At 41.5% G+C, this 14,265-nt stretch overlaps 1 protein-coding gene across 5 annotated transcripts in view; it reads right to left on the bottom strand.

Moving 5' to 3' along the window:
• The window catches only part of DLC1 (DLC1 Rho GTPase activating protein), a 245,891-nt gene that overhangs the window by 4,446 nt on the left and 227,180 nt on the right, over positions 1–14,265 (bottom strand). For all 5 annotated transcript variants that reach the window (XM_015625003.2, XM_015625002.3, XM_015625001.3 and 2 more), the window contains 7 exons: positions 10,664–10,727; positions 6,425–7,851; positions 5,396–5,572; positions 3,274–3,433; positions 2,833–3,031; positions 705–918; positions 173–287 (listed from right to left, as the gene is read on the bottom strand). In XM_015625003.2, the coding sequence (XP_015480489.1) occupies positions 173–287; positions 705–918; positions 2,833–3,031; positions 3,274–3,433; positions 5,396–5,572; positions 6,425–7,851; positions 10,664–10,727 (2,356 nt within the window). The remainder of the gene's footprint in view (positions 1–172; positions 288–704; positions 919–2,832; positions 3,032–3,273; positions 3,434–5,395; positions 5,573–6,424; positions 7,852–10,663; positions 10,728–14,265) is intronic.

The raw sequence follows: 14,265 nt of genomic DNA, 5'->3' as shown, positions 1-14,265 counted from the left end.
CACTTCTAATTCAGCTATGCACAGAGATCAGGATGCAAAGGTTTTAAAAAGCTATTTATCATGTGTTAAACTTCCTAAAAATGAAGAGACGTTCCTAGTTTTTCATTATACAGCAGATCTAAGACATCCTAATCAATATTCCACCCATCAGTTGTGTAAGCAGGTGTTTTACCTGAAAGAGTTTCTTGCATTCAGCAATCATATGAGCTAGCCCTTGGGTTGCAGCCAGATTTTCATTTAGGTCCTTTTGATCAGGTTTGCCCAGGCTTGGTTTCCTTTGCATCACCCTTCACAGGGGAAAAGAGCACACACATACACAAATCCAGTTATTTATTGCAGAGCAAGAGACATGTTTGGGAAGAAAACAGTAGGATTCCCAAATCTGCTGGTGATTTAGAGCAGTGCTGCCTGGTACCAAATATTGGCATGGTGTTGCCAACTGCTCTTGTTACTCTTTCTAAGCCTTTTCTTTGGAAACAACCCTCCACCCACATTTTTTTTTTCCTTCTTATGAGCTTGTTTATGTTTTAACAAATCACCAAGAAAAGGCAAGATCCCGTAACTGTTCTACAGCTGGTGGGTGCTCTCTGAGGTGTGTGAGGTGATCACAGCTGGCAGGATCAATCCCAGACTGTGCCTGTTGCACATTGCTGCCAGCTGTGCTACAGAACCAGCAGCACTGAGCCCTGCTCCCAGAAACGTACCTTGGGGAAGAATTCTCTCTTTTGAGAGTGTTCAAGTGGAAGAGGGAAGGTGCTAAGCAGACGGCCAGGTTTGTTGGTGTCATCTGGTTTTCCTTCACTGCAGCTGTGACATCACTCAGGAAATAGAGAAGAATCTGGAGGACCTCCCTGTTCTCATCAGGTAAAAGCATAATGGCAGCCTTGATAGCCTGGAGACGCTGATCCTTTGGCACATCTGCATAATATTAGTAATTCTCTCATCAGCCCATTGATTTTCCACACACACAGCATGAATACATCCCAAAGCAAACTCCAGCTTCAAATATTTGACTCGAGTTTGAAGTGATTTCCTTCAGGATGCATACCATTTGTAGGAAACACGAAGGAATTTTTTTTAACCCACTAGTTTAACTACCCTCAGCTATTTCCTGCCTCATAAGAAATGTAAGCAAGAAGCTGTGCCTAGGCCAGAGTTAATTTTAGATTCAGCTTCAACAGCTACATGCTCCTGCAGATGCACTAAAAGGACAGAAGCCTGGATTCAGGCAGGGAACAAGCAAACACAGTCCAGCCAATTTAGAAGTTCTTTGGCTTGCAAAGAAATTTAAAACGCGAATGCATTTTAGAACAGGTAAACTAATTAAATAATTTAGCTAGCAAACCTTTTCAACAGTGATGTCATAAAACATCCAGAAAGCGCTTTACTGAACAGAGAGGGTTACTTTATTGAGCAGATCATTCAAAGTCATGCGGTGGAAAAAGAAAGTCAACGCTGTGAAGCCCCATACCATTAAACAGCTCCTTGGTTACGAACAACAAACACTGGAAAAATTTGATTGTGTCTTTATATAAAGCTTTCTCCTCCAAACTTGAAAGGAACAAAAAATGAAACAACCCAGACCAGATCTGCTTCTTATAAAGGGATTTCCAATAAGCCACCCCTGAGGACAACATTAGAGTCTGAGTCCTGGAGCATTTATATCATCATTACAGCCTACCATCCTCACTGCATGTCTCATAATACACATGGTGCTACCCAGGTACTTAATGGGTATTTCCATTGGGCTTCAGCAACTTTGTAAGGCTAGCAGGTGAGTTTAGAAAGCAGTTTTAAGCAAAAAAAATCCACTGTTTTCCATGCTTTCCTCTCAATCAGCTCAAAACACATTTAAGCCACATGCATTCCAGTGTGCAGCCTGGTGCATAGCACCAAAGCAAAGGGAAAATTTGCCCTTTGCAGGGAAGCAAAATTTACAGCTGTTTTAAGGCTCTTTGCTTAACATAGAGATAATACTTCCCGACCACCTCTGGGAATTCCTCAGACCTACCGCCTGCAAAAGGAAAGGAAAAGAAACTCCTGCAATGCTCTGTCAAACTTATTTTGGCTCTAAACCCACAGAGCCGCTGTTTAATATGCATGGAAGTGGAGAGTCTGATTAATTTTCTCCACAAACCTGCTTGAGAATCCAAACACACACAAAAAATGCTTGCACTGAAGAAATGGTCTGTATATTTTAAAACATCATCTCCACCTAGGGAGCTCTGAAGGAAATTCCTGTAACTTTTTCGTAATTATTTATTTTTACAAGCATTGATAAAGTCCATTTTTTATGTGATTTACTCTGAAAGCTTTATGGTACTTATCTGTAAAGTAGCTACAAGTCAGTAACAGAAAAGCTTACCACTTAGGGGTTGTTTTTAAACAGTTGAGGTGAAGGATAGCAAAAATGAATTATAAGAAAATAAAAATTTTTGGTAGCCTGGCCAATCCCCTCAAAAGCCCCAAACTCTTCTCATATAGTGTTCGCTCTGCTTGTCTACTTAGCCACATTAAATGTGGCTTATTTTCAAACCATAATATCAAGTATGCTCAAAGAAGAGAAGAAAATTTAGAGCAAGTAATGAAGGATTTCTATTTGTTCTTGAACTAGAAAGAAAGGTGAAATTAAACTTGTACTATAAATTGCTATAAAACGACAATACAAAAAAAAAATCCATTCCTTAGAGGCAGCCTAAACTGTAAGTTACTGGAGAAAGGTAAAAACCAAGGTAAGAAACAGGTGTAGCACCCAGAGCAGCAGCGTTACAAAGTTCCACGCTTGCTGCACAAATGGCCATGTGTTAGGGGCTGCAGAATCTCACTACTTACACTGGTATATCTGTAGGAAGGTCTCAGAGAGTTTGTTGGTCATGAGAGGCTCAGGGAGATCACGGAAGAATTGCTTTAACATATCTGCTACATCATAGGCAGACTGGCCTTCGTAGTTGACACTGTCTGTAGAACTCTCATTCATCTGACGCAAAGCCTGAATTCTTGATTTGACTCCGGATTTCCTAAAGAGTCCAACCTAAATACACATATAGAAGTAAATACATTTACAATGAACCTAGAAAATCTGAAATGGAAGCATGCTCTTTAGCTTCTGAAGTATGGGCTCTGATTTTGTGGAAAGCTCTCCATGCATTAATTATCCATTTTGTCCTGTTTTGAGTCTAGTTTTTTCGGTCTGACCCAGGAACAATCAAAACGAATGGAAAGCTGGGCTTTGGGTGGTGCATGCATGTGGAAGAAGAGAATAACAAAACATACCTGATCCAGACAGTGGTTGCGGAGGTACCGCATGGCTTGCTGAATGCTCTGGGGAAGAGGCTGCCCCGTGCGCTGCACGTTCACTTGCAGTGGTACTCCAAAGACATTCCGGTCTTTATAATCTGGCACCTTTATTCTTTTCATAAATTTTGGTACTGCCCTATTCAAGCAAAGGGAATGACACGTTAAATTAAACCTCTGTTGACTATTTATCGTCTGTATTTCCAGTAATTTGGAAAGTAAGTGAAAATAAGTGAAACACTGTCAGTAATGTGAACAATAGTGACAGTATAAATTAGTTAATCCACTCAGGGCTGGAAAGGGTGAGAGGAAAGAAAACAAGAGTTTCTCTAAGAGAAAGGCTTGACACTTGGGGCAGTATGCTGCCCCTAAGTATTAATGCGGTGCTACTCCATCAATATTAGGAGGACGAAAGCTACAGGGTAAAACTGCAGGGGCCAGATTGAATTGCAAAAGAGTCAAAATAAATCTTGCGGTCAGTGACCCCTTATAACACTGCTTCTTTAGGTTTCAGGAAAGATGGGCATTTGAACAATGAGCTTTTGTATGTCAACTACTTGTTCTGCAAAGTCCTCAAACTGGGTCCACCACCCACCAGTGTGCAGAACAGCAGGAAACTGATGTAATACATTTGAGTTTGTCAGCTAAAAACTTCAGTTCTATAAACAACCCCTTTGAAGGACCCCCCTCCTTGTCAGCCAGTGACTTTTGTTACCCCCACCTCCCACTCCAGTTTCATTGAGAGGCCTTTCCATCTGCTTATGACTCCAAGGAAAAAGTTACTAAACACAAAGGAGTGATTTACCCCTGTGTCCCCCAGAGTATTGGTTTTACAAAGGGGAAAAAAAAGGCACTAAAATGTGAAAATATTGAGGTCATTTTCCTAAACAGGGTGGAAAGCTAATGCCCAGTGTAATAACTAATAGGACACAGAAGCACTGAAAACAGGGAGACATTTAACATTTCAACATACAGTACAGCTATACAAACAGTGCATTGGATTTACAGCTGACTAATCTGTTGCACAGTAAAACAGAACCAATTTGTATTGCTATATAGTTAAGTTTAGAGCATTATTGATACATGTATGAATAATACTTGCTTTGTCAAAAAACATGCCAATGGAATGTGAAAAAACACATTGCGATCTCCACTGAGAATCTGAAGCATGCAGGGATAACTGGTCAATACTTATTTCTGTCTTTCAGAACAAACAACTTCTGTATTTAGAAAGACTGACATAATAACAGCCTTTGAACAGGAGGTACTTTGATGCCGAAGCTAAATACTCTCTATGACTCCTGGGGAAGGGAGGAGGCTGGCCTGTGGTAGGGACAAGCAAAATTTTATTTGCGTCCTTTGCGTCCTGAAGGTTACACAGGCTGTACTGCAGATACAATAATAAAAGAGCTTTCTATTTCATTCTTCTGACAAAAAAATATTCAACTGGGTTACAAACACCTGGCCACAACAGAAATTGCTGCCTACAAAAGACTCCATAGTTCTCCCAGCCTTTCTTCTTCTCTCCATCTTGTTTGCAAGCTAACTGATTTACAGTGCCTTAAAAAGGCACTGAAAAGGGAAAACAAAATTTATAGTGCCTTATAAAGAGAAAACAAAATTTTGGCTAGTGAGAATTAAGTAAAGTTTACATTATTTAATTGCATAATTACATAAATTAGATAATACAAATATTTAAGAATAACTGAAGAAAAGTGAGCCTATTAAGACTGCCTGCAATTTGTGCCACTGCTTGCTAACTGCCTCCATAACTAAGTGGTACTTCTTTTGCTATAGATACTGAACCTCTTTCTCTTCAGAAAGTTGGTCTGTACTTCATTGCTTTAGTTCCTCACATGTCCCCATAAACACATCTCTAAAGCCTAATAGGATTAAACTTACGTAAAGGGTTAGTGATTTTAGCCCTGTCTTAGAAAACCACAAATCACTGTCAGCACATGCTGGAGGAAGAAGTGCAAATATGGAAAAGGAGGGATTGGATGGATGCATCACATCTTTCCAAAGATGTGTTGCCTGGGACAAGGACAACTGTCATGCTCTCACATAGTCGGGCTCTCTATACACAGCACTGTATCCTTACCAGCTGAAACCATGCTTGTTGGAAGGTGTGTACTTCTCCAGGAGAGCAGTCAGCTTCAGGAGAGAGTACTTCTGCAGCAGGTTCATCTGTGCCACAGACTGGCAGTTGATCTGCAGCGACGCCGAGCTGAGGCTGGGCCGGTGGGAACTCTGGAAGCTGTGCCACCTTAGCTTGTGCCTGTGGAGAAGATGGGAGACAGAGAAAGGGCAGGTTACTGAAATGTCTCTGCAAAACACGTCCAGGAACTACCACAAATGTACTGCTGAGATCCCTGCCCTTGGCTGCTGCATTCTTCTGAGATTTCACAGCCATCAGCCAGCAGTGTTTCTGCCTCACCTGGTGTGATGCAGCATGGACAGGTGCTTCACGTGGAAATGTGCACTCTGGGATGACCCACAGCTCAGTGCTACCTACACAGCCTTGCCCTATCAGGTATCCCCCAAAGGCTTCAATGCCCTTCTCCCAGAGTTCTTACAGTACTATGGCAGTGGGAGTAAAAAAACTCCTCTAAGAGAAAATAACATGCATTTTTTACACATCTCAAATAGGAAATCTGCACTTCTAAAAGTCCTATTAAGTTTATACAAGCAGTTGTAGATGACTAAATTATTTGCACCACTTTTAAAGGAAAGCTGGAAACAAAGCTAGAAAGAATTGAAATCCTTGCTCTACTCACAATACAAAATACAGGCATGGTAAAACTCCCAGCAGAATCTGGAGGCCACTGGAACTCCCCCAGTCTCCCACTGTGCTACATTGATCAAGAGAAAGTAATCATGCCCCGTTTTCCCCACAGACTTAGTGCCCTAGCATGCTATTAGAAACAGCCTGCTACTGAAAGATGCAGTTTTTTGAAACAGTCTAAAAGTCAAGGCTTTTCCTATGCACTAGACGCAAACCAGAACATACTTATTCTTGGTTCTAGCCAACTTAAAAAGTGATTAATCCTACTTGATGGCCCTCCCCTCCCACGCACCATTTCAGTTTGAAGAATTATACCACCCTGAGTCCCACCACTCATGGTCTAACCTGCTGGAACGTGTCAGCGATGCACCAACCCCAGAGTCCCTCCTGTCCTGGATCCCTGTGGGCTCTTCTGTTTCATTCAGTGAATTCCCTGTACTGTCGAGGTCACTTGGTGTTCTTCGATCATTATCTACATCAAGGTGAATCTGCTTTGGAGAGGAAGGACATGGGGAGATGGAGTCGAGCGCTGAGTCAGAGTCCCCTTCATCTGAGAACTTCTCTGACCACTGGTTCACTATTCTCTGCATCCCTTTGACATGGTACAGGATGTCGTCTAGTTCTGGGAATATGTCTTCATTTTCGAGGTCGGCCAGGTCACTTGTACTGGAATACAGGATTGAACCTGGCACGTTGTCATAAATACTCAAGCGGCTGCTCATCGAACTGGAGGAGTTGCGCCTCTTTCCCATGCCTAGCTCTTTGGAGCTGTCGCCACTGTTCTCCCTCTGGAGGGTGAGGTGGCCATGTCCATGGAAACTCCCTGTCCTCCAGTTCACAGAGGTGTTGCTTTCTGTAGGGGAGAAGTTGCCATTGGAGAGTGCTTTTGGGAAAGTGCCGGGCTTATGATCCTCAGGGATAAAAAACACAGTGTCTTCCGCAAAACTGCCGCGGTTCTTGAAGTTCTGCTCCATCACATCGCTGAACGTTGACTGATTGAAGGGGTCAAAGCCTTCCAGGTACATGCCCACCCTTTTATTGTAGGCACTGAGGCTGCGTGTTCGTGTGACAGGACTGGGCGTGCTGACAGCACTGCTCGTCTCAGACTGACTACTGCTGCTGCTGGTCTGGGTGGAATTGGAGACACTCCTCTTTCGTACCATGGGGAAGTTGATGTGATTGCCGTTGAGGGTGGAAATCTCCACGCAGTTAAGTTGTTTCAGTTTATCTTCATCCATGCCCTCCTGCAGGATTGGCCCGCTAATAATCAGGCCAAGCTTTGAAGGAGCTTTGCTCTTGCCATGGTGAGAACTCTTGATTTTAAGACTCTCCATTCTCTTGAGCAGGCTCTTTGTTTTGGACTTGGCGTTCTTCTCGTTGGCTTTTGTGTTGAAGCTGAAGCTATTCAGCTCCCTGGGCGAGGGCAGGCTGCTGAATGAGTCATCGTTGGCTACGAAGTTGCTCGATGAACAAACGCTCACCACGGAGTTTGTCCTGGTGGTTGACGCCTCGCTCTGCAGGGTTGGTTGGTGGCTGCTGCTGCTGCTGATGCTCAGAATAGAAGCCACCTCATGACGTTCGCTGAGGTCTGTGAGCACGCTCTCCCGGCTTGCTGCGCTCGTCAGGTGAGGAGCTTCTGGGGACGGGATATTCAAGTCCGGTTTTGGAGGGAAGACATCAAACTCTTCAAGCCGTGACCACCTCTTGCTGTCCCTCTGAAAAGTCCATTTGCCACTTATTGCACAAGGTTCATCTTCATCTGAATCTTCACTCTGCAAAGAAGAACCCTGAAAGTATTGCTTGCACACAGCTCAAACAGCAAAGGCGGTTGCATTTAAATACAATGTCCACTAAACTGCTTTAAGCACGACCTTGTTCTCACTGAATTTAAAGTGAAAACAGTCTTTTACTTCAGGGAGAGGAAGATTAGGCCATAAAGCCTGTCACGGGAAAAGATAACACGGTACAGGCAATATATTTTAACTGTTTTTAAATACAAAAGATATACTGTTCATAAAAAGAAACAAACAATACAATCTACTTTAAATTGTTCTATTTTAAAAAACCCTAGTATCCATAGACTTAATTAATTGGTCACAGTGGATAGCCCTCACATCAATGGAAATTCCTGGCATGCATAACATTTTAAACTGGAGTCAGTCAGGGGTTGGGGTCCCTCTGGACTCTCTCCAAAGCTACACTTTGTTGATAGTGGCTATATGTTTATACTCCTCTTTGCAATTACGAGATGTTTCTCATACATTCTGAATTTTAGTGGCTTAATTCCTTACCCATTTGAACATTCTGAAGAGTCTCCTCACTGTGACTAATGAGACAGCAAAGGAAGCTCTTGCACTGCTAGAGTGTGATGGCTCCAGGCTCTTACCTGGTCCACTCTTCCTCCCACAGGCTAGCAGCTAACATTTTAAGAATGTTCTGTGAATTCTCTACTTCAATCTAGCTTCAGGCAAACTTTAACACTTGAAGATAGTGAGCAGCAAGAGCTCACTGAGAGTGTAGCACGTAAGTAAATTGTAAATAACATGTTTGATGTATGAGTAATGCTTGGAGTACAATTACACATACATCAATTACGCCTACAATCTTTTCATCAAAATACTGAAAGGGAACAATCCTGACATATTTGGTCTTCCAAATATATGGAAAGTTTCACATTGGAGGAATAAAACCAATGAAGATATTTTAATATGACACCATGAAGCCACAAAATAATCTTTGGTGTTTAGAGTAAGAAACACTAATTCCCACCCAGCTCCATGAATTTCACTTCACATTTGTTTAATTTGCTTTAATTTAAAAACACACACATATGCTTCCCTCAAACTGTAACTATTTGTGTGCCATGAATACAAACATTTATTCTTTGAAAAACAAGTAAATTATTCATATTTCAAATAGTTTATGTATGCATACTTCAGATCCTGATCATCTCCTAGTTTTTCTTGTTTGTTTGTTTTTTTTTTTTATATGACATTTCATCAGCTCAGGAAAATAAGTGAGATATTGTATTTATTTCTTATGACCAAATACACATGAGACACAGAGCAAGCATCATTTTCTTTGTCTCCCAACTACTGCAAACTACTTTTGTCCATGACTCAGATGAAAACCCAAGAATTCTGGCTTGCCTATTCAAGTTTTCAAAAGGAAAAAAGTAATCTGAACCTGCCAGTGGATAATAATGATGGTTTGGGGGTGAATGAGATTGATTGGAAGAACAAAAGGAGCAGTAAAATGATTTTAATTTTCAAACAAGTCAGTGGAAACATAAAGAAACATGTTTCTGTCAGCAGAATTTTTCCCTAGTGTTAAAAAGCTTTAAAAGCTAAGTATTGATTTTATTGACATCAATAATGAAAGGGAATGGGCACCAAGTCCATTTGCCAGAACATGGGTGGTAAATAAAGCTCAGGAAGGAAACAAAGTTCAGAAAGTTGAAACAAATGTAACATCCACACTCTGGAGGATCTGAGGTTTGGACCTGAAGTCAGGTCTGGTCTGACCTCTAATATCAACACAGTTCATTCCACTGTTAACAAGGTTCAGGAAAAAGGATGAGAAATTTTCTGGTGGTCATAAACAGCAATCCAGCCTACCCCTACTTTTAAGGAGTTCCTACCCATGCTGCCTCAGAGTGTTATCTTCTGGAGCTTGGATGCTCTTTCCAACATACCTCAAACAGATAGGGAAAGAGGGGATTAATTCCTGGTAAACAACCTCAGAGCATTTGTATGCATTCTTGTTAGGGGTAGGGCAGCATTGTATTGCCTTAACTCAGCCATCTTTATCTGTGGTTGTCATATCCCAGGGGACAGTATCAATTACTGATCCCTCCTAGGACACACACATAGTTTTAAGACAGCTATAGAGTGGTACCTTATTAGCAAGTCGGTACTACCTTACTGAAATTACCGTAGATGCTCTCTTATTTCTCACCCTGCTCCATGGGAATCCTGAAGATTCAGGAAACACTTTTAATTCCTGCTGAGCTCCTGGGAAACATGAAAACTTTCTGAAAAGGTAGCTGTTGTATTCTGAAAATCTATTGGAAAGGAAGCAGTGTGCCTATTCCTTTCCTTTACAGGCCAAGCACAGTCTAACAGTCACCCCAAGACACTGATCCTGTCTATATCATAAGATAATACAACTCTGAGGCGATGGCAGAGAATCAAAACTGAAGATGATGTCAAAGATGGTGGTCTAACATTAAGGTCAGCTCACTTTGGCCATCAAGCCTACTCTATAAAATCCTGCCTGAGTGCAGGCAATAGGCTGCAACACCAACAACCTCACTGGCAGAAAAGTCCAGCGCCTTTGTCACTGGAAACAGCATCCCAGGGAAAAGTTTACTAGACAACCTTTACCCACTACCAAGCCTTGCACTTTTCACTCAGTGAGAACACAAAAAGAAATGTAAGCAGATTTTTTTCTTTTTTACTGTGTCCTTGCCAGGTTCTACTCAGGTGTAATCCTAAACTGAAGCTAATCAATCTGCTAGACTTTTTTTTTTTTTTCAGTTTTATTAACACATAATGCTGTAATAGAAGAATTAAATGAACTTACCCTTTTCCTGTGGGGACTAATTTCTAGCTTCATCACTGCACATTTGTTTAAAGTATTTAAGCGCCTGCAAAGAGCAAAGGAAACCATATTAAGAGAATACTCCAGTGTTTTGACATAGGCTATTCCAGTTCAAAGCTTTTGTGAAGGCTGTTCCCAAACTGCTCTGCATACAAATAGCCACAAGCAGAGCTTCAATTAGAGGCCTAATTTACTTAACTATTAACCCATTACATTTGGCTGTACTCTAACTTCAGAGGGAGCAATGGATGACTATTTGTCACAATTACCTGAACCAAAGTAAAGAGAAGTTAATGGAAACTTAGACTAAATTGAGAAGTACACCACATCCTACAAATTGAAATAATTACATTTGTTCTAAATAGCAGACAACCAAACTCTGAAACAATCTCAACCTTGACAGACTAAAAATAACAGAAGAATCTTCCAATTTGATACTATAAACATGTGACTATATTAAAAAAAAAAAAGCATGCTGCTTTGAAATTGTACTTTTTAAGCTGAAACCTCCCAGAGGAAAAATTATTTTCCACTTACTAGATGCCTATTTTGTTTTTGAACAATGGTCCTGGGACAAGACCACTTGTCAGCATAAAAAAAACCTCCAATCAGAACGTAGACCAAATTTCTGCTTCCTAAACTGAAAGTTCCTTTCTTATATAAAAATTTTTTTGGAAGGACTAAAATTTAAACAAAAATAAATTGATGCAGCAGCAATAGCTAACCAGCCTCTTTGTGAAATGTGACAGCAGTCTGGAGTCTGGATACATATCTTGAAGTAGTGTATGAATACATATAAGTGTTCCTCTTCCTCAGTGAGCTAATCTGGTTCTCTGCTAGGTATCCCAAAAACAACCAAAAAATTGTCTTTCTTATCCTCTCTTCCCCAGTCACTCAGTGTGCAGGGCTGAGCACAAGCAACTTAAAACACAGAAAAAGCTGGTGCTATTCATGACACAGCTCCAAGGCAGGTTAGGTTCAGCTAAGTGCAGGTTGCCATGGTCTCCTGCCCTTCTCCATGTCCTTGCCTTCCCAGAAACTTCTCCAAAGGCATGGTTCAACTAAAATCTGTACTGGTAAAGTGTGGTTAGAGAACTGCCAGTGCTATGGCAAGGCAAAAGGAAGAAACAGGCTGGGCACGATGCAGAAGACAGAAAAACTGAAGCAGCAGCTTCAAGGGAGTAATAGTTTAGTCTTGTGTCAATACTTCTGCTCATGAGACTATACTGTGGGTTGGATGAGGGGACTAACTCAGCTGAAAACCAATCTTTCAATATTTCTTGGAGTTGAATTTCCCCTGGGTTAGTACCCTGAGCTGTGTGAAGAGTTGTGTGTGCAGGGAGGAGGCACAGGAGTAGGGTCGCCCCCTTCCTTCAACTGGACCACAGCCCAAATTTAACAGAAGCAAAGCTGAGCTTTAAAAAGCCTAATTCATTCCAAAGGAAGTTATGTAATTTTCACATAAAAATTCATTTGAGTGAAGTGCAAAGAAGAGCCTGTATCTGCAGTTTTGAGAAACTAAAAAAAGAAAAGAAATGCTGACATGCCCTATTGCTTCAAATGAATTTTCTCAGATTCATGAAACTTGCACTTGAATGTACAAAATGTGTGCACAGGAGAATTACTAGTTTCTTCTCTTTTCCCTTGCCTTTTATGCACAGGATTGGCTGCAGATGGTATTTACACAGGGCTTGATTCTGCAGCCATCAAAGAAAATGGGAAAGCTGCTACTGATGCTTTTGCTGCAAGTCACGAAGTGAAAAAGAAAAGGCAGTTTGATCTATAATTAGACCCAGCCACAACACAGCAGAGAAGAAGAGAAACAGGAAGAATTGCCATGGGTCAAATAGCAGGGCAGTGGCAGGTTAGAAAAGTTATCCAGATATCTTTTTTTTATCCAGATTTTGTCTCTGCTCTGAATTTAGAAGACAAAAGGCTCAGTCCTGCTGGCTGCAGCTGGTGGGTACATGCACAAGGCCAGTGAATTTAGAGGAATTGTATTTATGGTGCGGGTGAAGGGTGAATGCCCCATCTACATGCTACGCACAAAACTGTTTGGTTATTTTTCAAGAGGCCACACAAGCATCAGAAAGCTGCCTCCCTCTCTGCTATAAACACATTCTCCTCTCAAAGTCCTGGACCTCAAGACCAGGAAATATTAAACTGGTTTCAATTCTATATTGTGTAATAATTTACAAATTTCACAGTGTTGCAACCTTTGACTTATGCAGAGAGAAGTTACCACTGAATCCCTGGATCAGGCTTTATCTAGCTCCAGCCTGTCTGACCGCTAATGAAGACAATCTCTGATTTCACAAAGATTACATCCCCAGACTTCTCTCCTACTCAGCTAAAACCCCTGAAATAGTTGGAAAAGGGTAGAGCAAAGACCTTTATTTTCACAGAGGGTATTTTTAAAAAAAAATCTCCTGGAACACACCTCACAAAAATGAGTACAAAGGCAAGATAAGGTAACCCCCAATGAGTGAGGTTAAATTCAACAGCAGTGAAGCAAATAGTCTCTGTTACATATTTGACATGGATGCATCACAAAACCAGTTTCCCTTTTAAAATCTAAATGCTCTGTAGCAATTGCATCAGGTCTGCAACTTCAATTACATAAATACATCACACATCCTGCTTCAACTTCTGCTGAAATTCAGGACTGCCAAGGTCCTTGAACTACACACTGAAAATACAGCACAATATGCAGAACTGCCTTCCAAACACAGTGTGTCTTAAAATCTAAGCTTACAGTTTGGTTTGTCAGGATGAGATTTACCTATACAACTGTCATTAACCTTCACATAAGCTTTGCAACACTTTTTAAGCCTATAAGCACACACTTATTTTCTATAGATTTCTCATCAAATTGATGCTAGTTAATAAACCACAGTTTTCTCTTCTGGGTCTGGACCTTCTCCTCTGTTAACTGCACTCCCAGGTATAAGTTCACTTATCGTTTCCTTACTGACAGTCAGCAGACCTGCCTCATTCTTTAGGTCTGTCTTATTCTGCCCAAACATGTCTCAGTGACACCTTCCTGAAGACAAGATGGGAGGCAGGATTGCTGCAGACAGCCACTTTCACCGCCTGGCTGTCTCAATCTCAATTTTGACTATGCCTTCAACCCTGGCCACTCTCTAGATGGCTGTCTGGATGACAAGATAATATTCTTTCCCATCATTTAGAGAAATGTCTTTGGGTTAGCCCTCTCTATACATCTTCACATCCACATGTTATCTTACTCCCATGGAGCATTCTATTTCCATGACATCACTTTTCCTCACTCTCCTTGGACTCCTACCTTGGCTCTCATACTCCTTCACCCCAGCTCTGCAAACCCCTTCCTCCTGAGGGTGACCAAGGCAGCAGGACCTGCCTCTCCATCCTAGACCCCAAGTCAGCCCATATCAGCCCTGAGTGGCTATTACACAGCCCAAGCCTGCTGCACCCAAAACATGAAGCACTGGAGCTTCTCTCAGAAGTGAGAAAATGATGCATTTTTCTTAAGTCTTCTCAGAAATGGCCAAACTAATTTAGCCTGACCTCTCTTTTAAGAGAGGCAGGCTGACCAAGACATT

Source organism: Parus major, chromosome 4 (assembly GCF_001522545.3).
Source record: "Parus major isolate Abel chromosome 4, Parus_major1.1, whole genome shotgun sequence".
Taxonomy (NCBI): domain Eukaryota; kingdom Metazoa; phylum Chordata; class Aves; order Passeriformes; family Paridae; genus Parus; species Parus major.
The sequence above is the reverse complement of the archived record's forward strand: the minus strand, read 5'-3'. Positions and strand labels throughout refer to the sequence as shown.